Consider the following 27,459-nt stretch of genomic DNA (forward strand, 5'->3'; position numbering starts at 1 on the left):
ATAGTGACTAAACGTTTAAGCCCTGGCCCACTGGAGTAGCGCCCTCATTCTTTGGGACTTCATGAAGGCCCTGTGTGAGGCGTTCCCAGGAGGGCTAAGCATGGGAACCTAGCACTAGTGGACAGCAGTGTGGGATGAAGTGGATAACTCGTGGCCTAATTCCTAATTTCTTCTGGACTTAAGCCAGAAATTCAGTGATCAGAGCAGGGCAGCCAAGGGGGTCCTCCATGACCAGGTCATTTGCTCAGAGGGGAGAAGAGGTAGATACCCAGGTGGGTCATTATTTCTATTGGACCATCAAAGCCTCTTGATTCTGCCTCACAGGACACCTTCAATTAGGCAGTCCTTATCAGCCCCCTCTTAGACCTTACCTCGGGGATGATGTCACCAACGTTTGCAAATCCAGATTTCCTGAAGTGAAGGTAGCCCTCAGTGGAACTCTGGGTGAGTGAAATGTTCCTTTCATGCCCCTGCCTGCATTCTGTAGTAATCAGTGACATCCTGCACTTTGCTCATGTTTGGTGAGAGCTTAATTTGGAGACTCAGCTGCGGCTTTAAACCATTTTAGGTAAATGCTTTGCTGGACGGCTGCTTCAGAGGCACCCTGATTTCCTGACGGTGACATCAGGTAACTGCCATGAAACAGGAATACAGAGCTGCAAAAACACTTGGAATTGAACCAGTAAGCCAAAGCGGACAACAGTGGGGTGCCCGGCAGAGATGCCAATGTGATAGGGACAGTGGTCCTAGCCTTGTCCTAGCAGAGAGGACCTGCGGCAGCCCCCATTCACATGCTAACCTCATTCCTAACCTCTAAAACTGCAGTCTTAAGAGGTGGGACCCTGGAGATCAGCTAGTGCCGTGTACAACGCCTATCTGTGCTCTATGTGCTGCCATATAGTTCGCGAGCTTTGGGCAAGGGGCTGGAGGTTGAAACACACAAACACACACGGACAGAGAGACAGAGACACGGACCTCTAGTCACTGGTAAGAAGACCTTTATTCAGTAGCAGCACGGAGGCTTATATACCCACAGTCAGGTGGGCCAACAGGTGAAAACCTTTTCCTCTGATTCTCAGGGCAAGGCAACTCGTGCTCGTAAAGCAGAGCTGGTAAACAACTTTGACACAGCCTTTAGTAACTCAGATCAGAAGGAAAGTAAAGATCTCTAGCAGGGAAGAGCAGCTGGAGGCCAGGACTCTAAATGGTCCCAACAAGCTAGGAGAGCCAAGCTGTTGACCTTCCCCAAGATGGGTGACGTGCTTTGACAATGGCCTCTGTGAGCCAGGAGGCTGGCTATCATCAGACACTTTGTCCTGACCTTCCAGAAGAAATGCCTGCCCTTTATGAGTTACACAGTCTAGGGTCTCTTGCAGCCTAAAGAGGCTAAGGCAGACGGCCAAGCGCTGTGTTCTTCTCGTCAAAGTTTACTGTGGTGGTTATTTTTGGTTGTCAGTTTGACTGCATTTGGAATTCACTAAAACCAAAGCAGCTGAGTGCACCTGTGGGGGATTTTTCTTAATTAAATCATTTGACACAGGAAGACATACCCGAAATCCAGATATTTTGAGATGGGTAAATCCACCTTAAATCGGGGCCACACTCCCTCTTTGCCTGATTGCCCTCACTCTTGAAAGTTCGTTCCTTCACTGGAATTGGAGCCTGTCTCTTTGGGCTATGTCTAGCGTGTATTGAAGACAATCTCAGATATCCAGCTTTGTGGACTGAACAGCTACTGGACTCTAGGGCTTTCTGTTGGTAGACAACCATTGTTGGACTAGCTGGAACAGTGCCTGTAAGCTTCTCTGATTAATCCATAAATAAATGTGTGTGTGTGTGTGTGTGTGTGTGTGTGAGAGAGAGAGAGAGAGAGAGAGAGAGAGAGAGAGAGAGAGAGAACCTTGACTAATACAAAGGCAGAGGATGTTTATGAGTTTAGTTCCGTGTGCAGCTTCACTATATGCCGACTGATTGGGTAGCTTGGATGTTCCCCTTTCTTATCTGAGCAGGGGCTGCTGTGGTGGTAGAGCTAATGCCAGTGAAGCCCCTGGGGGGTCAACTGGTTGTGAGTGTGGAGTTCACTTGGCTGGAAAGGGGCCCCTTGGCCAGCAGGTTCCCCACGTCCTTGTGTCTTGTGTGTAATGATCTCTAGTGGCTTTAAACCCTGCTCAGGTAAATGTTTTGCTGGACGGCTGCTTCAGAAACACCCTGATTTTCTGCTGGTGACATCAGGTAGCTACTGCAACAGGAGCACAGAGCTGTGAATGCGATTGGGATCAGGGGACACGGCTGGGTTCCCCTTTGACCGGCATGGTCCTGCAGCCTCTAGTCCTTGGGAAACAGCTCCCTTCTTCAGTGGAACTCCTCCCCTAGCCACTGCGATGCGGGGGCCGCTGAGGAAGGCGGTCACTGGGTGGGGGCGACGGGTGTCGCAGGAGGGTCGACTTTGGCAGGGACAGCGATGGGCCATGGAAATGTGTCTGAAGCTTGGAGTGGCCTAAGTCTCAGGGGGCCTCCTTTTTCCATTTATTGCCTTGCAAATCCTAAAAAGGAGTTTCTCCCTGAGTCTCTAGCTGACCTGGTTTTCCCTGGAGCTCTTGCCGGGTCTCCTTGCACCTGGGAAAGCCAGAGCCCCCTCCTCTATCTTTCTCCAGTCCTCACCAAGTAGAAAAGGAAATAAAGCAGAGGTTCCTTCCTCCTGTGTCAGGCTGCCGGGGGTCAGTCTGCTCCTCTGCCCAGCCGTTGTCCTTACAGCTCAGAAGCTGTTGCCCAGGTGCTGAGGCAGGAAGTGGGAAGGGGGAATCTTCCAGGTAGGGTTCATGAGTCACAGGCACAAGCATGTGCCAAGGTTTCTGGGAGATACTGGAGGGTTCTGGGTTGCCATCTCAATGGAAAAGCAGAGAAGTTACTCAGCGGTGAACTCTCAGGTCTACCAAACAAAAGCACTTTTGGGATTTGTGTGTGGCAAGGACTCACATAGCCTAGGCCGGCTTTTAACTCCTTAAGTGGCTGACGCTGACCTTGAACTTGTGATCCTCTTATATCCACGCCCCCCCCCCCCAGTGCAGTACCACACCCAGAGTCGTGTGACCCACGTCTAGAAATAAAACCAAGGCTGTAACATCCAGGCCTGTGTGGGAGCTTACACTTTACTGCTTTTAGGGGGAAATGCAGAAAGGGCCTCCCCTGCCCTGCTGGCACTGACCCCAAACCACACAGCTTCACGGCCAGGTGTGACAACTACAACAGCAGGTGTGGTTAATCACTAGTTTCTAGCCGTGGTAATGTAGAGCCTGGAGAGCCAGGCTCCTGAATGTCATCTCAGCCAGAGTCTTTTATTTCCTTCCTGTTTAATCGTGTCCAGAAATTATATCCAGCGGAGTGGAGCCGCAGCCTCCTTCCTGAAACAGTGGGTGGCTCCTGAGATTTCTTGGGTTTATTTGTGTGACTGAATCCCTGACTACCGCCGCCAATCATATGCTGGGTAGGATTTGGCTGATGCCAGCTAGGCAACCGGGCCATGCTTTCTCATCCCCTAGGGATCCCAGGGGCAGGATGAAAAAAAAGGGCAAAAAGGTGCCCTTATATCAGGGAATGTATCTCTGGTCACCTTGAGTCTTGGGTCAGATTTCACTCATGGTGCCCTGTGTCATGCGTCTGTGAAGCCCCATAAGATTCTTTGCTTCAGAAAGAAGGGGAGACGAGTCTGTCACCTGTGCATCCTAGGCTTTCGCTCAGAATATGAGTGAGGTAGCACTCTCTGCTCTCAGGCCAGCCTACAGAGGTGGATAAGGAGCCAGCATCAATGGCAGTTGTGACTATGAGAGACTCTTTGCGGGAAGACATAACCATACTCCAGGAACTGCAGCTCTGGGTGCCTGATGTTACCATGACTTGCTAGGGTGCGGCTGCCTTTCCTGAGAAGTGCTCTGCGTGGTCATCAGGTTTGGCACCTCGGGATCCCACCCAAGACCTGCCAGAGTGGCCAGGGGCGGGGGTGTGGGCTGTGGGGAGAGTAAAGCGGAGACAGAGCAGGTAATGGGGACTCAACCATGCACAGAGGAGGAGAAGGTGTGGCAGATGAAGCCACAGAGCACTGCCAGGATGGGAAGGCAGCCAGGGTGACTCTGAGGCTCGTGAGTCTGTGGAAGCAGGTGTGCAGTTGTGCCTAGTCCAGGACAAGCCTGCGGGGAGGCGACAAGTCAGATTCTGCTGCTGTGGGGGAAAGCAAGGCCGCTCCAGTTAGATCTTAGGGTGTCTGTGTCCCTTTCCAGAGACATTTTAGGAGGCTTCATTATATGATATTTAAATAGGGGTCAAGTCTAAGTGTATAGTTCTTAGGGGCTGTAGAACCTGTCTTCAGCAGGACCTGGACTCCTCAGGGCCACAGCTCAGCCTGCTTCCCCAAGGACTCTAGCTATGGAAGATTTCCACTGCCAGCCGTCCCTGACAGGTGCTTCAGGAGCGGATGGGCGCCAGAAGCAGCACATGTGTGCTCGCACATGTGACACATACAGTGTGCATACTTCACAGGCAACAAATGTGCTGCACCTCACTGGAGTTCTCTTAGCCTGTCAGTTTCTTAATGATGGATGCAGTCCTTAAATTTTTTGAAAATTAGTTTTAAGAACTAATGTTTTTTTGGTTTTGTTTTTCGAGACAGGGTTTCCCTGTAGCTTTGGAGCCCTGTGCTAGAACTTGCTCTGTAGACTAGGCTGGCCTCAAACTCACAAAGAGTTGCCGCCTCTGCCTCCTGAGTGCCGGGAACTTGCCCTGTAGACGAGGCTGGCCTCAAACTCACAAAGAGCTGCCCGCCTCTGCCTCCTGAGTGCCGGGATTAAAGGCGTGTGCCACTTCCCGGCAGAACTAACGTTCTTTAAAAAATTATCTGGATATAGTGAGTGTCATACATAGTGTTGTGACTGTGGCATCATGAGAGTCGGCACCTGTGTCCCTCCAGGCTCGGTACCTCAACAGGTCAACTAGACAAACAAGTAATGGCTACATTTGGAAGAGGAACTAAGAGGTGCAGTGATTTCCCCTGTCCCAGTCTCCTGGATGTGAGGTTTAGGTTTAGAAGTCAAGATGGATGCATGACTAAGCAGTCCTGGTTCCGGTGTCACTCCTCCCATCCTTATTGTCTCAGCTCCAGCCTGTCCTACAAGGTGGCCAGAACCAACAGACTTCTTTTTCCTGGAGGTAAACTATCCCTCTGGGTAGCACTAGGCTTCTTTCAGCCTCTTCCTTCTTCCAGCATGAGATACCTGAGAAAATTCCAATTTCTTGGGGGCCCATAGTTTCAATAGTTTGATAGCCACAGGGAGGGGCACAAGTGTCTCAAATATCTTCATTTCCGCCCGGATGGTAAGTGTTGTTACTGGATTCATCTCCAATTTCTCACCACTCGAAAGTCAATATTCAAGAAATGTGAGCTGGAAGGGAAAACCAGATTTAATCAAGGAAAACAGAGGGTCTGTCACTGTCAACGCTGTCTGAGGATACTCGGGACCTTTCCCTGGGAGGACGCCAGGCATGGAATTATTGACAACCCACCCACAGCATCACCTCAGCTCAACTAAACCTTTGCAAAGAAGCAGTTTCCCATCAAGATCTGTTCTTCTGGGGTCAGGTCGTGTTCCCTGTGATTCCCAGGCTAGACCCACTGTGGTTGGGTAGCAAAGTGAAGTCACAACTGGTGTGTGAAGAAGCAAGCCACCTGGGGATGGATTTCCAGTGGCTTCCCAGAAACACAATTTAATCCCCCCATTGTCTTCATAATCATCCCTAGGTACACAAGGAGGGAACTCCCGGACTCCCATCCTGAGGACAAGATGGTGTTAGATTTCAGCTGTGACTCCTTTAAGGCATCAGGTCTTTGGAATGTGTTGCTTAAATCCTCAAGGCTTTAACTATTTTCTTGCGGTCTTTCTGTGGCCGACTTTCTGCTCATTCCTTTGTGAACAGAGGTCACATTCTCTTTTGTTCCCATGCAACTGGAGGTGAGAAGTCACAGTGGAAGGGTAGCTCGGTGGGGTAAGAAGCACAGTGTGGGGTATCAGGGTGGAGAGAGAGGTGCTCTTATGCCAGCTTATTCCAATTTCTCTTGTCTTGTCCTAATCTTGGATTTCTGATTTTGTTCTGTGCAGGGTTTTGTTTTTTGTCAGTTACCAAACCTGGTGTTTTGAAATCTCTAACTTCTCACAGCAAATTATCCATTCATTATTTTCTTAGGTCTGCAGCCCCTTCAGTGAATGTCAGGAGTATATTTTCTTTTACCTCCTTTGGGATTGAGCAAACAGTATTGATTTGTTTGTTTCAATACTAGGGATCGAACCAGGCATACACCACCAGGGACTCGTTCTATAGCCGAACTATATTCCTCTTGTAGAAGAGCAAGTTTTATAAGCAGGAATCCCATTCTTAGAATGTGGCCCTAGGTTTTCTTGAAGCAGCTGCCTGTGACTTGGTCAGAGGGCTTGTTGTAATTAAGGCCGCTTGCTCCCGAGACCTCTGTGCCCTTATGAATTACAGCCCTACCCTTCAGGCATGTCTGTTTTGGACTCTGTTCCACACAGCCCTTGCTGCCGTGTCTACGCAGTGGATTAGATTTACCTTCATGGCCCCCATATCTCTGGTCTGTATTTCTGAACTTTCTCAGGACCAGGCTGTCTGCCTGAATGCATCCTTTGGTTTTATGGGTTTGAAATTCTCTTAATTCTGTCTTCATCTTCAAGGAGACATTTCCTGAGTGGTAATTTAGGTAAAAGGCATTCCAGTCTCCTCTGTCCAAAAATAAGAATTTTGGCTACCAAAATAAGAATTCTGCCATGGCCAGAGATGAGGTTAAAAATGTGTTTGCTTTTGCTCTTTTAAAAATTAAGTTCACTTAACTGATATCTAAAAACACAAAGTTAAAGTTTGACAGTGTGTGTGTGTCTGTGCGTGCGCAGAGAGAGATTTTTAAATCTGAGTGAGCATATCTATCCCCTCAAACATGCACCACTTACCCTTGTGATAAAACATTCACAGCCCTAACACAGTAGAGGTGCATTACCTGTTAACCAAACTAACTGTTGGGAATATTTTCTAACACGAGCTCTCTGCCGATGCAAAATAATCCCAATCAAACCAAATCAGACCAAATTAAAAGATATCCAGGTTTAATTGAACTCCTGTGCTCTTGGGTGGCCCCAAGGGGAACTGGAAAGCCACCAATGTGACAACGGTTGGGGTGGGGGCTTGACCTTTCCTGGGGAGGGGTCAAGTTTTGGCGGGCTACCTTGACCCTCCTCAGGGAGGAGTCAAGGTTCAAGGGGCATAGGGATGGGGCCTCCATCAGGATTTACACTAACCTCTACTTGGTGACTGTGATCTCTCACCCCCCCTTTCCTCCTCTTCCCCTCCCCTTTCTCCCCTCCTTGTCTCCTGCTTCCCCCTCCCCCCCCTCCCCTCCCCTCTTTTCCCCTCCTTCCCTTAGGGCTATTTGTATTGAACTCAGAGCCTCGTGCATCTGGGTAAGTGCTCTGCACACCTCAGCCCTCGCCCTGCCTCTAGAGAGATTTTACTTTTTTGGTCTCTGGACTCTCCCTGTCCTACTATTGCACATCTTTGGATTGTGCAGTTGGTCTCATAGAAAGGATCTAGCTTCTAGCTGTGCCTTGTGGGAGGCTGACCTGGTAGAGTGAGTTTAGATTTGTGAGGGCCATGTGATGTTCATGTACTTCAATAGCAATCAAAGCTCATTTTCAAAATGTATTTTTAACTCATGCCCCGAGGAAGTAGAAATTAATGACTTGCATTATTTGCACAAAGAAGTTCACTCCTCATGGCAGACAGTGTGTTTGTCTGACTCTGTCATGGGACATAAGCCAAATATTTAAAGTTTGAATAAGGTGATTAAGCCAAGAGAGTTATCTAAGTCAGCAACTGCTAGGCAAACATATTTCCCCTTTCCTTTTAATGAAATAGAAGAAGAGAACTAGGGTGAAGAGGTAGGCTTTAGTTTTGTATTTAAAGCAGAATTTGAACTTTAAAACGTGAGAAGTAAGTCAGTTTGGCAAGTGTTTACTTCCCTCAGCAATGTGTATGCAGGCCGCCCTGGCCCACACAGAAATGCTCAGAGGCTGAATATTTCCCAGTCTGTGGGGGAGAGACCACCCACAGTGCCTCAGTCTTCAGCCCCAGTGGCCTTGCTGAGTGGTTGCCCCTCAGGGTGCCAAACCTGGCTGGGCAGTTTTACTCTTTTATCTGGAAGTCCTTCTTCTGGGGTCCTCTGGGTTTTGAGAGGCTGGCATTATTTCCCAGCAGATCTGCCCTGCAAGAAGCCTGAGCCCCAGGGTGAAAGGGCCTAGGGTTAGCATCTACGGCCCCTCCAGTGGGCTGAGGGTCCTGCAGTAGCTTCTGCCCTGCTTGCTAAGGTTCCTTTTTGTGCAGCATCAACACACCCCAAGAGTCTGTAAAACTGGCCGTCTCTCCACCTGCCTCCAACCAAAGAATGACCTTTGTCACAGTCCTGTGTTACCTTATTAGTGCTAGGTTAATAATAGGACAGAGATCACGGTGGAAGGTAGCCTGCTTATCTCTGGGCAGTGACATCTGGTTAACTTAAAGGATTATGAAGTATTTTTGTCTGGACAGTGCTGCACGGGTTACAAACTATGCTTGGTTTAGGCAGGGCAGGAAGTCATCCCCTAGCCCTACCGAACAGACCCCTTCCATGCTGCGTCTTGTTTTTCCCAGGTAGATTGTTTGTGAATATGTGGTTCTCTACACAAGCAGTGGAAACCTTTAACCACTTGTATTCTACTTAGATGTATAGCCCAGGAACTGTCCTGTTTACTAGGGGGAGACGCGTTTAACAAGAAAAAAAATGACTCAAACTTCACAATAGTTAAGAGGTAGAAAGAACTCCAGAGCCCCCGAGGCCTAGTCCATCACATGGTGGAGTGTTACTGATCTGCAAAGGAAGGACATCTGACACAAGCTGCAGCACGGACAGACGGATGAGCCTCGAGGACATTGTGCACAGCGATTCAAGCCAGTTACAAAAGGACAAATGTGTGACTCCACCAACGTGATGTCTCTAGAGCCACTGTACTCCTAGACTGGAAGAATGGCGGGGTCAGGGGCGGGGCTTCTTGGGGACAGATTGCAGTTTGGGAAGGGGAGAAAGTGTGGGAGATGGGCCATGGTGATGCTGTACAGCGTGGGAAGCATTTCAGGCCACAGAGCTGTGTCCTATAGCTACGGAGTTAATATTTATGCTGTTTACATTCATTTTTGCAATTAAACAGAATACATTCTTTTAAAAAGGAAAAAACAGAGCTGTGTGTGGGGATGCATGCCTGTGATCCCTGCATTTGGGAGTCAGAAGCAGGAGGCTGAAGTAAGTTCAGAGGCTAGCCTGGTCTACATAATGAGTGCCAGGTCAATGAGGACTATGTGTCAAGACCCTGTTTCAGCATACCCATCTCCAAAAACTAAGTCCCTTCCCCAAACCAGGAGAAAGCAGTCAAATAACTAGATTTTTTTTCTTTTTTATTTATTAGTATATGAGAGTGGTATGGAGCAGGGCTAGACCATGGCATGCATGTAGCAGTCAGAGGCTACCATTGTAGACTTTACTCTTTTCTACCTTTATCTGGGTCTTGAGTATCAAACTTAACAAGGTGCCAGCAACAGCTAGAGGGACAGTGACCTGCGGCCAGCTGTTTTCATGTGACGTGTGACATCCAATGGCCACAGCTACTCCGCAAGGAGGAATTTCCAACTCGGATGGATGTCAGCCAGGGTTCTGATCTGACACTGAATGGGTTTGTAAGTCTCACCTCCAAAGTCTCATGTCCACAAGGGCATGGACCTGGCTTGGTCAGAGGGTCAGCATGTCTTGATCTTCAGTCAGCTGGAAGGAGAATGAGTGAGTTGATGATACAGCTTGCACATCAGAAATACCAAGTCTAGAGCATGCAGGGCTACAGGGAGAAGAGGACCATGGAGGGAGGAGGTAGCCCTCTCTCTGCAGCCTGAGACAGAGCCACACCTATCCTGCTGTGTGAACTCGAGATGCCATCTGGGAGCTATGACTTAGGAGTGGACGGCTGGACCGAGGAGGTTGGCATTGGACTCACCCTGTGACGCAGGAGCCACACGTATCTTCTAGGCCACTCACAAGTCCCAAGTCACAGGATGCCAGCGTGAGCATCTATTCTGGGCTGGGATGTGCACCTAACTGCTTTTCCCCAGCAGAACCTCCTGAGTTCCTGAAGGTAGCCTGGGCATGTGTCCCATGGGGTCTGGGCAGGGCACCAGTGGGCAGAGACTTCCTGGCCCTTCCATTTACTCCAGGCTTCTAGAATTTGTTTTCTTATCTGACTCTGCTTAGCCATCCTTCTGCTGGGTGTGTGACCTTGAACAAGTGACATGGCCACTCTGAGACCCACAAAATAGACATTATATTATTATTATTGTGCCTACAAATGTTTGTCTTCTCTTCCAGGGTTATTTGGGACTATGCACCAAAAGGGGTTAGGCTGTGTATTAGGGTTCTCTAAAGGAACAGAACTCACAGAATATGTATATCACATATATGGGATTTATTAGAGGACTTACAGGCTGTGGTTCAACCAGTTCAACAATGGCTGTCTACCAATGCAAGTTCCAAGAATTCAGTAGTTGTTTAGTCCATGAGGCTGGCTGTCTTAGATGGTCTTCAGTATACACCAGAATCCTGAAGAAGTAGGCTTTAATACCAGTGAACAAACAGGCTTGTCAGCAAAAGCAAGCAGGCAAAATGAACAAGCTTCCTTCTTCTGGGTCCTTTATATTGGCTGTCAGCAGAATGTATGGCCCATATTAAAGGCGTCTCTTCCCACCTCAAAAGACCCAGATTAAAAGTGGGTCTTCTCACTTCAGATGATTTAATTAAGAATAAGTACCCCACAGGTGTACTCAGCTGCTTGGGTTTTAGCTAATTCCTCCTGTAGTCAAGTTGACAACCAAAAATCACCACCACAGGCTGGGAAGTTGACTCAGTGTATAAAGTGCTTGCTTTTCTTGCATGAGGTCCTGAGTTCACACACTTTTACACACTTGCATAAAAGCTGGACATGGGGCACATGCACCTGTAAACCCGGAACTGGGGGTTACTGGAGATAGTGGGATCTCTGGGGCAGCCAGTATAGCTCAAACAACAAGCATTAGAGTCAGTGAGAGATCTTGTCTCAAACAATAAGGTAGAGATATCTGAAGTCAGTCTCTGGCTTCCACATACACACTCATAGACAAATGAGGCTGTACACACATGCATGTCTCTCTCTCTCTCTCTCTCTCTCTCTCTCTCTCTCTCTCTCTCTCTCACACACACACACACACACACGGGGAATTAAAGAGACTCATGTGTACCTGGGGTAAAGTAAAAGACTGTTTTCCTGCTGAGAGGGCAAGCACTGGCCTTGAATTTAGTTTTTCCCCTACTCAGTGTGGCTGTAGAGGTGTGAGCTATTGGGGAGATAGGTTTGTGGCTCTTTCTGACCATGGTGCAGACTGGACACCATGGGACCAGATCCATTGGGTGGGACAGATCACTGTCTTGGAATTCTACTTGTAGAAATCCAGGCCTTGGAGGCAGACACCTTTTTCATGCCCTGGGATGAGTTCTTTTATACTATGCCAGCTTTGTAATTTAACAAACATTAGCTGTCTTAGGTCAGAAATAACCCAGATCTCTCCTCGCCCAGTAAGTGTGGAACTTACAATCTAGCAGGCGGTCACTAGCGCATGGGTTAGGTGGTTCTGGAATCTGTTACAACATAAAGCAAAGCTTTGGGCTTTGAGGTTAGAAACTGGGAGAAAAGTTCTGTACTTTCCAAGGCTAGATCAACTTCCTCTCTCTTAAGAGGGCAGTCCAAACATGGCAAGACCCATTTCTGCAGTCTAAATTGAATTCTGCACACTCAATCCCTGTTCCCACCAGATGGAGTCAAAATATGACCATCTCCTGCACTGGAAGTCTCCTGTATTCAGTCCACTCCAAACCACAGGTGGACAAAATGCAAGCACCTGCTTTGACCCTCAGCAAGGCACCTGTAGTATGTGTGGCACTGTCTCCAACTTTCAGTACTCTGTGGATACAACATTGCCACGATTCGGCTGTTGTAAACATGCCCCCAGTCTTCTGGTGTCTGTTGAGGTGGCATTTCTGTTGCATTGGCTTTCCTGGCCCTTGATACACAGTGTACCAAAGTGGTTAGACATTACACATGCCTCTGACAGCCTGGGAACTGGGTTAGCTACAGTAGGGTAGTTATCACTTGGTGCTGTCTCTTGCATGTGCTTTCAGGGACTGCCCAGGCATGCTGTAGTCTGTGGAGCAGCTGCTCAGTCTTGGCCTTTTTCCTATTGTTCCATAGCCACCTATAATAGTATCCACATGAGTACAGTGACTGTCATGTGACGGGCTCCCTTCTACACCCGTGCTGTGAGGGAACAGATATATGCAGATTTTCATGGAGGATACTTTTCCAGTTGACCCTGGGTGAAGAGCACACTTGAAGGTCACAAAGGGATTCCGATGGCAAATCTGTACCAATTAGCAGCTGCTGATGACAAACAACATTGCAAGCTAGGTTCCTTTGTCAGCTTCTGGGGGCCGCATATGGGGTCTCCTGCCCAGCCAGGCTCCCATAGCTTGGAGGCATCTGAGCAGTGAACTAGATTTGCCAATCCCTACAGCTGAGCAGAAAGTCCCTGAGCTGATGTCAGTGATGGGCCATGCAATCTGAGACTATGACCAGACAATGACACTGAACAGTCTTTTGGGTGACACCCTGTGTATATCTTTGGTCTAAGTGGAATGGTTTTATATGAAGAAAGAATAGGGTCCGGGAGCTGGTTGACTGAAGGCAGATGGACCTTATCAGAGTCCAAGACTGGATGCTTCTGTCCCTAGCTCAATCCTCACAGAACAGTGCTAGGTGGTCAATTCCTGACAATTGCAGGAATAATGTGCCTTGGGGAAGCCCTATAAGAAGTAGGATATGGCCTTGGTCTAACTTGAAGGCAGCCTCCTAAGGAAGGGTTCAGCTTGGGCTGATGCTCAGATGCCAGAGCCTAGCCTTGTGGGTGACAAAGCCTAGTGGCTGCGGGAAGATGCTCTCTGCTTATGGTTATGTGCACCGAAGCCCTGGGTCTTTTATAAGACAAGTAGTCACGGATGGGTGATACCATATCATTGGGGGTTGAAAGCAGCAGCAGCAGCTCCACCTGCACTACACCACGGTGCTGACCTTAGTAATACCTGGCTCTCAGGGCTTCAGTGTGGCCTCCCTCTTCCCTGAAGGTTAGGCTGGGAAAGAAAGTGGCAGGATGTTGTGAGGAGAGCCGCTTGTTTGTCTCGGCCGCCCAGAACTGAAGTAATCATACCGAGATTATATTATTTAAAACACTGCTTGGCCCATTCTCTCTAGCTTCTTATTGCTAACTCTTACCTTTTAATTTAACCCATTTCTAGTAATCTGTGCATCGCTACATGGCTGTGGCTTACCTGGTAAAGTTCCCAACATTTGTCTCCGACTGGGCTACATGACTTCTCTCTAACTCTGCCTCCTTTCTCCCAGCATTTCATTTAGTTTTCCCCACCTAGCTCTGTTCTCCTATATCTCTGCTATAGGACCAAAGCAGTTCCTTTATTAAACAATGGTATTCACAACATACAGAGGGGGAATCCCACATCACCTCCCCTTTTCTGTTTAAATAAAAGGGAAGATTTTAATGTTAACATAGTAAAATTACATATAACAAAACAGTTATAAAGCAAGAATTATAGTTACAATATTTATATCTATTTTATCTTTTATTATAACCAAGAAAAACTATAACTATAAATTTTTTAACTCCATCAAAGACCCCAGAAGGATATAATATTACTTAAGTAAACAGGGAGCACATTGTAAACAACTTCTAAAACTCTAGAAATGACAGAGACATCTTGCTGCCTGGAAAGTCACCCAGAGTTCTTCTGTATCATTTGTCTCCGACTGGGCTACATGACTTCTCTCTAACTCTGCCTCCTTTCTCCCAGCATTTCATTTAGTTTTCCCCACCTAGCTCTGTTCTCCTATATCTCTGCTATAGACCAAAGCAGTTCCTTTATTAAACAATGGTATTCACAACATACAGAGGGGGAATCCCACATCACCTCCCCTTTTCTGTATCATTGGGGCATCATCTTCAGCCCAAAGTCCCATAGTATCCAGCAGACTTTTTCTTGAAGCAGGAAATTTCAAAGACATTTCCACCTATACTGGCAGTTTGTCAGCACATTTTTCCTGTGTCCTGCAGAATGTCTTGCAGACTTTTATGAAGCAGGAACCCCGAAGATCATTTCACCTTTAGGCAAGTTTAGCAGTCATCTTTCTGTGGGTCCTGCATGCCCAATTCATCAAGCAGTCCAGGCAAGAGCAGTTTCTTGCCCAAATGACTAGCAAACTCCATAAGGAGCATCTTTGGTTTTGCATCTTATTTCTTGGTTTTGTTCTTTAAAAGCACTTCAGAGGGACTGGGGAGATGGTCTGACTGCAAGTGTCTTACAGAACCCCAGAACCCACACAGAAATCTGGGTGCTTCTTCATACTTGTAATCCCAATGCTGCTGGGAGGGTGGTGGGTGGAGACAGGTGACTCCCTGGACGCTCAGTGGCCAGTTAAAATTATGCCATGTGTCAAAAGTCCAAACCAGTGACACACCCTCTCGAACAAAAGACAGAAGGTGCCTAAGGGCCCACAGAGGAGCTTGGCACGTGCACTGTCTCTCTCTCTCTCTCACACACACACACACAATGAAGCATATGATACACATCTCAGTGCAGCTGTAGAAATCTTACAATGTAGTGCTCATTGAATAACATGTTCTCAGAGTTTCCCAGCCTTTAGCCTCTGCACATATGGTCTCATGTCAAGAAAAAAAAATGTATTTTCCTAGGTTGAGTATTTACCCATCAGACTTTTGTGTCCTGTCTGAAGCAGTTATAAAAACACAGATATGTTTCCTTTTTATAGCCTTTGAAATCAGCAGAATACCCCTTAGAGCTCCCAGAAGGTCTGGTAGCTGGCCCATTGGTTCAATGTGAACCACTCACTTTCAAGTTAAAATACTTGGTGCTGCATTGGTCCTGAAGCTTTCCACACTGGGTTCATGGAAATCTTCTATCTCTACTTAGTGGGAACGAAAACACTCCCATAGGCTGCTCTGTCCCATTCTGAGGCTCTTCCTTCTGTGAGTCAGACAAGCTCAGCGGATGCCCCCTCGCCCCTTGACCTCCCAATATACGTGAGTGGGTGCCTCCATACTCCTCCTTGGTTTCACTGGGTGCAATGCTCCGTGTTGTCTGAGTTCTTCAGCTTGTGGGTACAGTAATAGGCCTTGATGTGTGACCAGTCAGCCACAGGAAATGGGGCTGAGAGACATGTTTGAAAAAAGAACTGTAGCTGGGCATGTCTGCACGTGTGTGTAATCCCAGTACTTGAGAGGTAGAGGCAAGATGATTAGAAATCTAAAGTAATCTTTGGCTATATGTTGAAATTTGAGACCAACCTGGACTATGAGACCCTCTCTTAAAAAAACAATTGTGGGGGGAAGGCAGGATGATGGGGGCCTAAGTATCAAGTGGTCTGGCTGCCTGTCTGGAGAGGGTCACTTGTGGGGAGCTGAGGTTGAGAGGGTCCCCCAGGAGGGCTTCCGGAGCTGGCAGAGTTCTGTCCTGAGCCACTGCTATAAGGGGTCCTTGTACCTGGATCTGCTCACTCCAGAAGGGCTCTAATCTTTCCAGGTGACCCTTTTGTGCTCACTTTGGAGATAAGCCTAATAGTTCAGAGAAGGCATCACTTAATTTTCAGTGCTGAACTCCCTGAAACCATTTTTGGGTGGTTGAGAGCTTGCCCTCAAGGGATTGTTCTTAAACTGAGTGGGTACTTTTGTCCCCCTCCCAGCAATGCCTCCCCATCTTTCAACAACACACCCCCCCACCCCGCCACCCCGCCCGGTTGTTCTGAGGAGGTCACTGTTTAGGTCCAGCTGATCTGGGGAAACAGGTGCAAGCCCCTCTCTGCTATGGATAGCTCCTGGAGGGAGGTGGGGTGGCGGTGTGGACCCAGCAAACTGCATCCCACCCTCTGTAGGAGCTGAAGTTAGCTGTAGAGTGGGCCATGTTTCCTTCAAACTCCCGACCAGAAGAGCCTTCCTGGTAGAGGGTAGAAAGCAGCCATGCTGGGCACAGTTGCGTTTTCATAGAAATGCCTTTTCTGAGTTTGTTTAGAAATGTTTTATTCTCATTGGTAGTATATGCAAAGTCCTGTAGCTCCTGTGTCCCAGTCTGATCACTGGGGTGTCAGCTGCCTTCCAGACCTTGTGCCTGGTTGAACTGGGCCTGGCCATCCTGACTGGCACCGTTCCACATGTTGTGAGTAGCAGCGGGTATTTCTGTTTGACCATCTGAAACTGTTTTGGGTGATTTGTTGCACCTGGGGGCTATGGCTTTTGTGAGGTGTGTTGGGAATAATAACCAGGGTCTCTGAAAGGGTAGGGAACCCTATCTTACTGAGTGATACCCCAAGTTTGCGCCTAACATTTTAGTTCAATTCTTCCCGGATGAGTATTTGATTGCTGACAGTTTTTCACGAGTCTTTCATTGAGAACAAGGTCCTGAAAGGAAGAACTATGACTTCCTCCGTGTTTGTATTCTGGAACCCTTTGCTCAAAGCTTCCTGTTATTACCCTGGGAACTTACCATATTCACTTGGAAACAAACTCAAGGAAGGAAGCACCATTCTCTGAGGTTGGGCTGCAAGGCTTCCCCAGGTTGGGTCGTAGGACACTCCTGCCAGCAGGTACAAAGAGGTTGGGGCTTAGCAGGCTAAGCCCGTCCCACAGGCAAGTGACCTCTTGGGTGGAATTAACCTCAGGGTGCACAAAGCCCCAAAGGACAGCGCCCATGGCTAGCCATGGACCATTCCCTGGACTAGGTTAGCAGCCTGACCTGGTGAGGGCTCCACCCCACATTACCAGCGTTGTAGGGATGCTGAGCTTCAGACAGGCTTAGAGAAAGGGACCATGATCTGCGGGGCGGTGGGAGAAGAGCCCCACGGAAGTTAGGAGTGAGGATGGGAGAACTGAAACCGGGGAGGGCAGGGAGCTTGTGAACAGGGATGTGTGTGTGTGTGTGGGGGGGAGGACGCAGTTCTGCGGGCGGAACTGGAGTCTCCCGGTGCTGCGGGAGGTCTGCTTCTGCGTAAAGTTCATTCGGCGGTGGCCTCTAGGACTGGGGTTGTGAGAGCGGGATTTTTGAGGGGTACAGTGTTCTGGAGGGGTAACCCAGGGACTATGGCCTACAGGGGCGGAGATGCAGGAGGGCGGAGCCTTGAGAGGGCGGGGTCACTTGGGAAGCCGCCCGGCCCCGCCCCGGGCAAACTTTTCCTGGCCCGTGGGGGTGGGCAGGTGAGATCACGTGGTGGCCGGGGCGTGCCTGGCGGACCCCGCCCCTACGCCCGAGTCCGGCGGCAGCTCCAGAGCTGCGGCGTGTGGCTGCAGGGGACAGCCAAGTCTAGCGGAGCAATGCCCACGAACTTTACCGTAGTGCCGGTGGAGGCGCGCGTCGACGGCTCCGGGGATGAGGCTGCTGAGCGTTCGGAGGAACCGGGATCCCCCGAGAGTGTGGATCCTGCCTGCCCTACCTCGGGTGAGCTTGGCCGCACCTGCCGCGGGACAAAGGCAGAGACTGGGCCCTCCCGCCGCCGCTGGGCCGCTCGGGCTCGTTGGGTGGCAGCGGCCCGCGGCGCGTAGCGGGGTGATAGGGAGGGGTGATGGGAAGGGGTCAGGAGGGCCAGCCGGTGCTTGCTTTGCTCAGAGGAGTGACCCGGGACCTGGAGAGGATCTTTGTGCTGGTGGTTTGTTGGTCTTGTTCGTTCCCGTCCCTAGAATTCACTTCCCTGTGTCTTGCTCGGGCTGCTTGGGGAAGCCTCAGTCTCTGTTGGCCTGGCTCGATTAGCCTGGGGGCGCACTCTGCACCTCTCTGTAAGGCTTGTCTGGAGCACTGAGGCTTGAGCACCGGAAACGACTTGGTCCGGTAACTCTGACGGGACTAGGGAGGAGTTGCAGAGCTGCTGGAGGTACCTATGGAAACGGGAAGGCCCAGGTTCCTAGGTGGCACTTAGGAGAGCTCAAAGTACGGACCCCTGGGTGGGTGGTCTCATTGACACAGAACTTCCTCTGGGCCTGTTTTGCTTTGCTCCAGACCGGCCCAGGGCGGTCGTCTAATCTAACTGGGATCCCAGATTTGCCTCCACTGACCTTGCCCTAGCCAGACCTCCTTTGGGATCTTAGAGGAAGGTCAGAGGCCCGCAAAAGCCTGGGGAGGGGGCTGCGCTCTCTGAGCGCGGGCTTCTCTTTGCTCTTCTTTGTTCCCAGGATTCAGAGCTCTCTCTGGCACTTTCACTTTCTGCAGGGTGGGGATGGGCCTGGGAATCCATCTCCATCCCAGCTCCAAGAACCCAGCTTCCCCCGCTGAAGACCAAGTCACCTTGAACTGGCTGCTTACTCTGTTTCAACTCCTCTCTAGACCTAGATCCTAACAGGCCCTTTGCTTGGGCTGTTGAGGCAAAAAGACCCATCAAAGACTCACAGCTGCAGCTGGTCTTGTGCATGCCCCACAGACTCACGTTGGAGAATCAGGCCCCTGCTCTGGGTTTGGAAGGGAAAGAGGGTACAAGTCTCAAGAGATGGCTCTTTCTTATGACCTCAAAACTTTTGCTGCCCAGGATATAGGCAGGAAAAGCTGTGCTTCTCTGGTCACACTTTTAGGAACCTGCAGACACAGGCTAGACATGCTGGCCAGGAAGTGGCTTAGCCCAGGTTAGCCGCCTGCACTTCTCACTCAGTGACCTTTTCCATGGGGTGCTGGACTGTTCAGGCTTTCTCTGCGTAGACAAAACATGCTATATCTCAGAGCAGCTGCCTGGCAAAAAACGTAACATCAGTTCGGAGGTGGAGGCAGAATCTAGAAGCCTAGACCCAGTGTCCCGCAGTCAGGGACACTGTGGAGAGAGGGTGGACAGCATCACAGTGGTCCTCAGAGTAGAGCCCCAACAGCCCTTCTTGGTGCCCAGTGGCCCAAGGCAGACAATTCTACACATCCCCTGACATCCAGTATTAGTGTCTCAGCCATAGGTAATTTTCCTTTTGATTCATTATATTTTTGTCCCCTCTGCTATCAGGGCCCTTAACTGGTGCCTGAGGTCAAGACTGAGGATTCAGCTTCTGGGAAGGCAGGTAACCGTGAGGATTCTTTTATTGCCTGCACATGTTTAGACTAACAGGAGGCCAAGCCTGCACTTTTAATTAATTGTTTTGAGACACGGTCTTGCGTAGCCTTAAACTCAATATGTAGCTGAAGATGACCTTGAACTTCTGGTTCTGGTGCCTCTACCAACTGCTTGGATTACAGTAATGTGTGGCCACACCCACCTTTTTTTTTTTTTTAACTATGCTGCTGATTGTTATTGAACCAGAGCTTGGTACATGCTAGCAAACATCCTACCAACTGAGCACACATCTCCAGCCCCGTGTATGTATTTTAATGATCCTTTGATGGTCCAGACTGAACTTGAGTAACTTGGCTGGGCTCATGTAGAACTTCATATTTCTATGAAGATGTTTTTGGGAGCTTAAGTGATGCCGTGACAGGGTGAATGCTGTATTCTCAAGTTTGCTGGGTTTGTCCTGTTTCTAATGGGAGCTTCAGAACCCAGCCCCGCTGGTAAGAAAGGGACCTCACACTTGGTTGTTGTTGGGAAAGTCCGGTACAGGCAGGAAGAAGGTTTTCTAAAGGTCTGTTGTGTGGATCTTAACCATGTTTGTGGGCAGCAGGCCAGGGCCAGCCTGCCTGACCACAGGAGTCACCAGGGTACACTGCTGTCTTGTCCTGCCTTCTATACAGATCCCTTGAGTGTACTTGGAAGTATTGTTTTCTGGACACGTGTGTACTGCGTGTTGCTTGTGCTGAAGTGAGTTTGGGAGACTTTATCTTGTGTGTCTACACAGATCCACAAGCTGTGGTGGAACTGGTGGGGCCTTGTAGGCTACCCCAGCTTATACAGCCAGTGTTGGGACCAGAACGAGGGTCTGGCAAGGCCCTGTCTGTCTAGGAACCTCTTCAGCCTGTAAATACGTAGCTATAGGGAGCCAGCTGCCCTCTTGAGTCTCATGCAGCTTCTATCCTAGGGAAGCAGATAGTGTGAGGGTAGGAAGTGGACCTTTGCCCGGCCCATACAGTGGCCATCTTTACCTTCACACCACCCTCATCGCCTTACTGCTGTGTGACCCAGACAGGGCCTGGGCTGGCTGTTTAGTGGCAGAAATGAAATTGGCCCTATCTTCTAAATAGTATGTGTCTATTTAAATAGTCTTCGGCCCCATATGAGGAGCCTGCCTCCCAGCCCATATAGAGTGAAAATTGATTGGGCAAGGGGAGGGGCAAGTGTGGAAAGTGTGACACCCACGTTTTTATTCTTCCCGTTTTTCACCTTCTGGTTTCCACTCACAAAGGGATTATTCCCTCAGGGCAGGGACCACGCCCCTTAGCCTTTCTGCAGGACAGAAGTTGGACCCGAACTATATTTATTGTGAGATTCCTCTAGAAGCAAAAAGGGTATGTGAATTCGTGGTGTTCTGTTGGAGTATTTTCAGTGTGTAGGAGCAGAGAGGACACTGCGTGGGGCCAAGACACTTCCTATCCTACCTCAGGGTGGAGCATCGTTAGATCTCAAGACTCTATGGGAAACCATGTCAGGGAAGGTGAAAGGTGAGGTGTCTCAGCCCTAGAAAAGGAGTTTCCACAGTGGGCTCTTGCTGGAGTTATTGCAGGGTAATCACTACCTGGTGGCCCTTCCACTCCAGGTCAGAGCTGACGTCTGCGCAGGCTTCCTTCCAGTCTGATAGCAGGTCCTCTTTCAGATTCCAGCCACGTGATTTCATGCTCTGTGGCTGACTTCATCTTAGTTACCTGGGGGACTTCTTACTTCCCTCTGTTGAGGTGACCCTGTCCACTGATACACTGACTGAGGCAGCCTGAGTCACCTTTGGCTGGGCAGTGGATAGTGTTGTGGGTGTCCCTCGGGGCTGCTGCTGATAGGTGGTGAAGAGCTACTCTGCCCGCTTGGTCATGGGGGTCACGGTGGGGATTCAGAGAACAGTTAGGAAATAGACTGAGCATGAGACTCCAGGCCCTGACCCGCTAGGCTCGGACAGGAACTAACCCCTCATCCTGGGATTTGTCAGGAAAGGATGTCACACTGATGCGGGAGATCCAGACGGGCTGGGGAGCATGGACTCGCGCACCATCTTGCCAGGAGTCCTTGAAGGTGGGACTGAATATGTGAGCTTGGACCCTAATACCTGGGAGTTCTTAAAGGTGGTATTGAGGGTCATTTACAGAGTCAGCAGCATCTGATGTGTGCGGAATCAGAGTAGGAGGGGAAGCATGAATTCAAACCAAAGATGGTGCTGGAGTTACTGGTCAGTGGTAGGATGCTGGCCTACTGGGTTTGATCCCCAGTATTGTAAGATGAGGCTGTGCAAAACAGCTAGCGGAAACAAAGGATCTCACCGAGCAGGTGCCTGCTGGAAACCCAGATGGTCGTGGGCTGTGCCCTACCTCCTCTTAACTGTATCCATGCAACAAGCCCTTCCCTTCGGAACTAGTGGTACAGGTGTCAGCACCCAGTTTTCTTAGCCCATGTTCCTAGCCCATGAACATTTTCCTAGCCCATGTTCATGTGTGTGAGCATGCGTATATGCCCTGTGTGTGAACACAAGGGTAGAGGTTCTGGTTCCTCCCCAATAGATGGTCACATGGTGTTGAGCATTGCCCTTTGCTATGGTCAGACTGCTACTAAGTGTTTGGGTGTCACTGGTGTGACCTTCAAGAGTGATGAGGCTCCTCTGTGTGTGCTAAGTCTGGCTCTTTCCCCAGCCATTATCTTTTTGTTTTTGTTTAATGTGAGGACCTCCTGGGTCAGTGTCCTTTTCTGGAATGTTGCCCAGGCCTTTTGATCACTCTGCTGGGTGAATGTCTGAACTGCTCCAAGGGGTTGAAGAGACAGTGTCTGTGATGAAGGGCCCTCTAATGGCCCAATGTAATGCCATGCCTCTTAAAACCAAGCAGACTAAGACTGCCTTGGAACTGGACATTGCAGTCCATTGATCTAGAAAGATCGTTTACTAAGGCTGTGTCCCTCTTGGGCCTGGTGCATCCATGTCCAGATGAACTCCCTGCCTCATCCTGGCACAGCAGGAGCCTAATATGTTATGTGGTACAATATGTGATGGGAGAGTGAGATCTGGGTATCAAGGAGATACATGCACGATGCTGATGTTGCCTATAGGAGCAGTGGGAGAGTGGCGGTCATGCATGCATTTCTTTGGACATGGGGAGCAATGAGGACCCTTGGTGGGTGTTCAAGGGATGGATGTGAACCACGCACCAGTTACGGTAGAGACAAGCAAGCAGTTGGCTTCCAGAAACGCAGCCTTATATATATAGCCTCAGAGAACATGTGAAAGGCCTAGGCTGAGGATAAGCTTAGCTTTGATGGTGAGTCAGGGTAGCCACGGGGTGCTGAGGTGGCCGGGGGAATTCCGTAGAAAAGATGGCCTTGAGCTTAGTAGGTTGAGCCCTGCCTGCAAGTGTGTGCATGCCATAGGGGCCAGGACAACTCCAGCAGAACAGGTCCGTATGAACTGGAGTGTGAAGAGGCTTCCCTTAGAAGAAGCCAGCAGTGAGTAGCATTACTGAGTGGCTGCCGGGCGATGCTTCCTTAGCATACTGATTCACCTGTTTGTGCTGGGCGTGGTCCTGTGGCGTTCCCTGCTATTTCTAGTACATCACAGGTGTTGTATATGTAATCTACAGCAGCTCTGGGCGTTAGGCTCTGGCTGAGTTGCAGCTAACCTAGGCAACCACAAGCCCAAACGCTGTATCACCTTCTGAACCCAGAGAGAACCCCCATTTTACCTTTTGTTCTGTACTCAGCTATGGGAGCACACTAGGAACCATGTTACTCCCCTTCTGTGAGTGATGTTCATGGATTTCAGGGTGGTTTTCCTTTTGGTGGGCTGCCCCAAGTGTCCCTTACTTAGAGTTGTGTGGCTTGTGCTGTGCCTGTCCCGTGATCAGGAAGAACATTCAGAAAGAGGAGGTGCCCAGAGAGGAAGAGAGAGACTTTGTCGAGGGCATAGAGCTTGTTACACAGAGGCAGGACTGGAGCTTTCAGCACTATCTGGCTTCACGGGACCTTTCTGCATCCCAGCCAAACATCTCAGACCTTAGCATTTGGGAGCTATCACACTCTGCCTGCCTGGCAGTGAATGGAGGGAAGGGCAGTCAAGGAGTGTAGATGTCAGTGCCTCTGCCTGCTGGTCATGGGACTAGCACCTTAGCAGACTACTAGGTCCGACCAGGGAGTGTCATGGCAGGCCTATGCTCCAGCGTTAAGGGGCAGTGACATTGGACCAGAGTCACTGCCTTCTGGTGCTTTACACAGTGACTCCCTCCTGTCAGCTACACAATTGGGTGTAATGTGGGGTCAGACTCCCAGTACTGTAGCAGGGAGTTCAGCTGGCTGGACTGCCTGCAGTTCCTGTTGCTCTCTAGACTTCAAGCCCTGCCTTTGCAGGCAGAGGGCAAAGTTTGATGATCACTGTTAAGTATTAACCATTGCTCCCAAGCTCTCTTGGTCAGGCCCTGGCCAAGTGGCCAGGTGGTGTCACTTGAAGTGACAGCTGCACTGGAGGTAACTACTGGAGTGTGATTCCTGCTAGGCTGGGCCGTCCAGAGGGAAGACTTCCTTACCCAGAGGCTGTATAGTCAGGAGTGAGAGATACTCAGGAGTAGGCAGATGTCTTGGGGCCGTGAGTGGCTTGAGGTGCCAGGTCCCAGTGAGCACTGACTGAGTCTCCACCGGGGTTTACCACCCTCCTTTATGCAAAGGAGGAAAACTGCTCTTCATGATAGGCTGTGCGCAGATAAGCCTTCCACTTCTGTTCAATAGCCTGCCCACCTTGGTGATGAGGCTGCCAGCTCTCTGTCCATGTGTATGTCCATGGTGGCCAGGCCACAGGCAGGCCTAGGGTATCTAGTTTGGGGGTTCTGAGTGTGTAGTTGTGGGGTTCCTGGGTCTGGGTTGCTGAGTGAGCACATCAGTTGACCTCCGCAGGTTTCTGTAGAATCATGTCCCTGCTAAGTAAGGGACCGTGCTGCTGGTGCTGGTGTGTTGGGGTCTGGGATGCCTGCAGGTGGGAGGCAAGACTGGCACTGCCAGCCAGTTGCTGGGGTCCCTAGGCTGTCTCCTCCTTCGTAGATATATGTCCTCTTTAGGGTGACCATTTCGAAGATGGCAGATGATTCTTGAGCTTTTCTTTGTGCCTCGGTTTTCCTCACCAGGACCTGGTCTCTTACGAAGGTGACTGTGACCTCTCATCTTTTGTCCCATCCTTCTGTGGCGCCAGCAGGCTGGGCCTGGCTTTCAGGGAGGCTCAGCAAACATCTGATGGTCACTGGGGAGGGCTGAGCACTTTGGAGGTCAGAGCAGAGAGTGCCAAGTGGCTCTTGGGTTTCCCTTTTCATTTAATGGAGGGACGTGCCCACAGCCCAGACAAGATTGTAACTGAAGCTGTCCCCGGGAGGGTCTAACTGGTGTCCTTCTGGGATGCTGATCCAGGCACGGGTCCTGTCTTCTGCTTTGTCCTTGGCCTCTCGTACCTGGATGTTTGGGGAACAGCATGCCCCTCCTCAGCTCTGATGCTGCTCTGGCTTCTGGGGAAGGGAGACTGGGTGACACGGGATGCTGGAGAGTGAGGTCACCAGAAGCTGCCTTCCTGAAGGACATGTCCTTTAGATTGGAAGCCCCAGGCCTAACTACTACTTATGTAACTTCTAGGTCTGTGGTCCCATTGATGCCCGATGTCCTGGGGTCTGTTTCCTCGGTGGCAGAGTCTGGGGCTCTAACTTCTTGTGGCTTTGTGTGCTGTGTATGGTGCCATGTAGATGAACAGTGGGGATGTTTGTGTGCATATGTGTGCATGTGGATGTGCATGGTGTGCACAGTAAGTGCAATGTACATGTGATTGTCATGTATACTATGTGTATACTATGAATGGATGAACACATGTGTATATACATTAGTGCACATGAGTACACATGTCTGTGCATCTGCATGTGTATGTGTATACACTCATACAGTTATATATTGTGCTCACTGTGTCAGAAATAGTGTGATTATGGTGTGTCAGCCCCTCACTACTTTTCTGCAGAAAGCTAAACTCCCGTTTTAGGTTGGTTTGAATTTCAGATTTAAAAGCCTATTGGAGGAGATGCCTACCAGGCTGCCTGCTGAGGACCTTGTAAGTGGGTATAAGGAAGGCCAATGACCTTGTGGGCCTGTTTTGGGGCTAGCCCTGCCTATTTCAGGGTAGGAGGTGGAACAGGTTATCCGTTGGGAAGCCTTGTCTCACCTGCTTTCTGTTTCCATGGATCTTTTTCGTGTTCCTCTGGGAATCTTTGCTCTTCTGAACTCTGTGCCGTGTGGTGCTCCTGGGTTGGGGTGAACAGGAGAGTGGGCAGCTATCTGTGCATGGGTGCTAACCAAGGCTTCGGGGCTTCCAGTCCTCCTGGGCCATGACGTTGCTCGTGCGCTTCGTTTGCCTGCTTCTGCTCAAACCTGGACCTGCTTCCATGGAAACGTGTGGAAAAAGTGGGGCTGCCTGCCACTCTGGTGCAGGTGCCCTGAGAGGCTAGGACGTCACTCAGTGTGGAGGTATTATCAGGGTCAATGAGCCTCCACCTATTCGCCAGCCTTGTGGGAAGAAAGCGAGGCTGGGCCTGAGTGCTGAGGAAGCTCTCTAAGCCACTAACTTCAGAAGTTCCCACACTGTGGTGACTCTGTCTGTCTCCTCTGAATCCTGGTGACAAAGAGGCCAGGTGGGGCCCCGAAAGTGTTGAAGGAGACTTGGGGCAGGTGGGAAAGGGCAGGGCCCGTTTCCTGAAGGACTCTTTACAGCTCTCTGCTGGACCTCCCTGTCCTGGAAACCTGAGATGGGAGGCCGGGGTTGGAGGAATGTGCACTGAAAATGCCGCAAGAACTAAGTGGTCCCCTTGGGCTGGAGTTGTCGTGGGTGGCTGTTTCTCAATATTTCCTTTGTTTTCTTTTTAGAAAGGGTTATTCATTCAGCCAGCAATTTGTTAGGAGTGCGAAGGCCCTCAGCCCAGGGCCTATCAATCAGGCTGTGGCTGGCTGTCATCAGCTATGCTCTGGAGGCCGTCACACTGACCCGAGTTTTCTAGGTTGCTGGGATTTTAGGATGCATGAAGGCTCAGAGAATGTGGAAGGCAGTCAAAGCCATGGTCATTCTTTAACTTTCAGGGTCCTGGGACTCTGAAACCCATGCTCTCATATAACCGTTTCCCAGTGCACTCACCCGGTATGGCAGTGTTCCCGGGACGGCCCTTAGGAGGCCAAAAGACACCTTTGGTTACCGGGTGGGACTCCATTTTGTTGTGGGCGCTGTCAGCTAAGAAGTCTGCCTCCCTCCCCTTCCAAGCCTCTGTGTACAGACTGGGTTCCTCTTGACCCATGCCCCATCTCCAGTGTTGCTAAGCTGGGTAGACTTTCCGCCTACACTTGATTTCAGGAAAGGGAGGAGGCTGCTGGACTTGGCAGCCAGCTCTATTGGCTAGCCTACTCAGCTGACCAGGAGCTATGGCTCTGAGTCTCAGAGGTTGCTTTCCACCCCTCCCTTGAGCCATTGAGGGATTGGTGCTGACGCCTTGAAGCCCTGCCCCAGGAAGAATGGGGGTGGGAGGAGGGCAGTGTGTTGGCTACAGTCAGTGAAAGAGGCCATGCCTGGGTCACGCTGTTAATGTCTGGCTGCCTGGGAATGGGTCGGGGGCCTGCCAGGTTGTGCCTGGTTTCTCCCTATTAAGATACCACTCTGCAGGGAGGAGGCAGGGAGTGGGGGATTCAGCTTGCTGTCCAGGAGCAGATCCTGGGCTGAGGGCCAGCAGTGACTCTGACCCTGCTTGTCTGTGCCTATGAAACTTGGCTGAATACCACAATTACCTGAAGTTTGTCTGATGGAGAGGTTGTCTCCCATGCCCAGAACCCTGGCCACCTCTGACCTGTGCACACACCTCTCGTACGTATGTAGTTAATTCTCTGAAGAGGCAGAGTTCCAGAAGCCTGCAGTTGGTAGCCCCTCCTTCAATGGGACTTGACTGTTGAGAATGCTGCTTCAGGAAGACATGGTGCATTTTATCACCTGCTTGCTGAAAAGAGATGCTGCATTTGCCTTAGAGGAATCTGTTGAGACATTTGAGAAGCTAGACCTGAGGTTGCCTCTGAGGACAAGGACCTTTTT

At 50.0% G+C, this 27,459-nt stretch overlaps 1 protein-coding gene across 4 annotated transcripts in view; it reads left to right on the top strand.

The window, feature by feature from the left end:
* The window catches only part of Slc12a7 (solute carrier family 12 member 7), an 82,875-nt gene that overhangs the window by 11,913 nt on the left and 43,503 nt on the right, over positions 1-27,459 (top strand). Inside the window, exon 1 of one of the 4 annotated variants that reach the window (XM_048458939.3) lies at positions 17,535-17,728. The exons of 2 other annotated variants lie outside the window; for them this stretch is intronic. In XM_048458939.3, coding sequence (XP_048314896.3) covers positions 17,605-17,728 — 124 coding nt within the window. In that variant the 5' untranslated portion in view covers positions 17,535-17,604. Of the gene's footprint in view, positions 1-17,534; positions 17,729-27,459 lie in introns of those variants that run through there. One more of the 4 variants, XM_048458948.3, reaches the window with a different exon arrangement.

The sequence above is a fragment of the Myodes glareolus genome, chromosome 15, assembly GCF_982192425.1.
Source record: "Myodes glareolus chromosome 15, mMyoGla1.1, whole genome shotgun sequence".
Lineage (NCBI taxonomy): Eukaryota > Metazoa > Chordata > Mammalia > Rodentia > Cricetidae > Myodes > Myodes glareolus.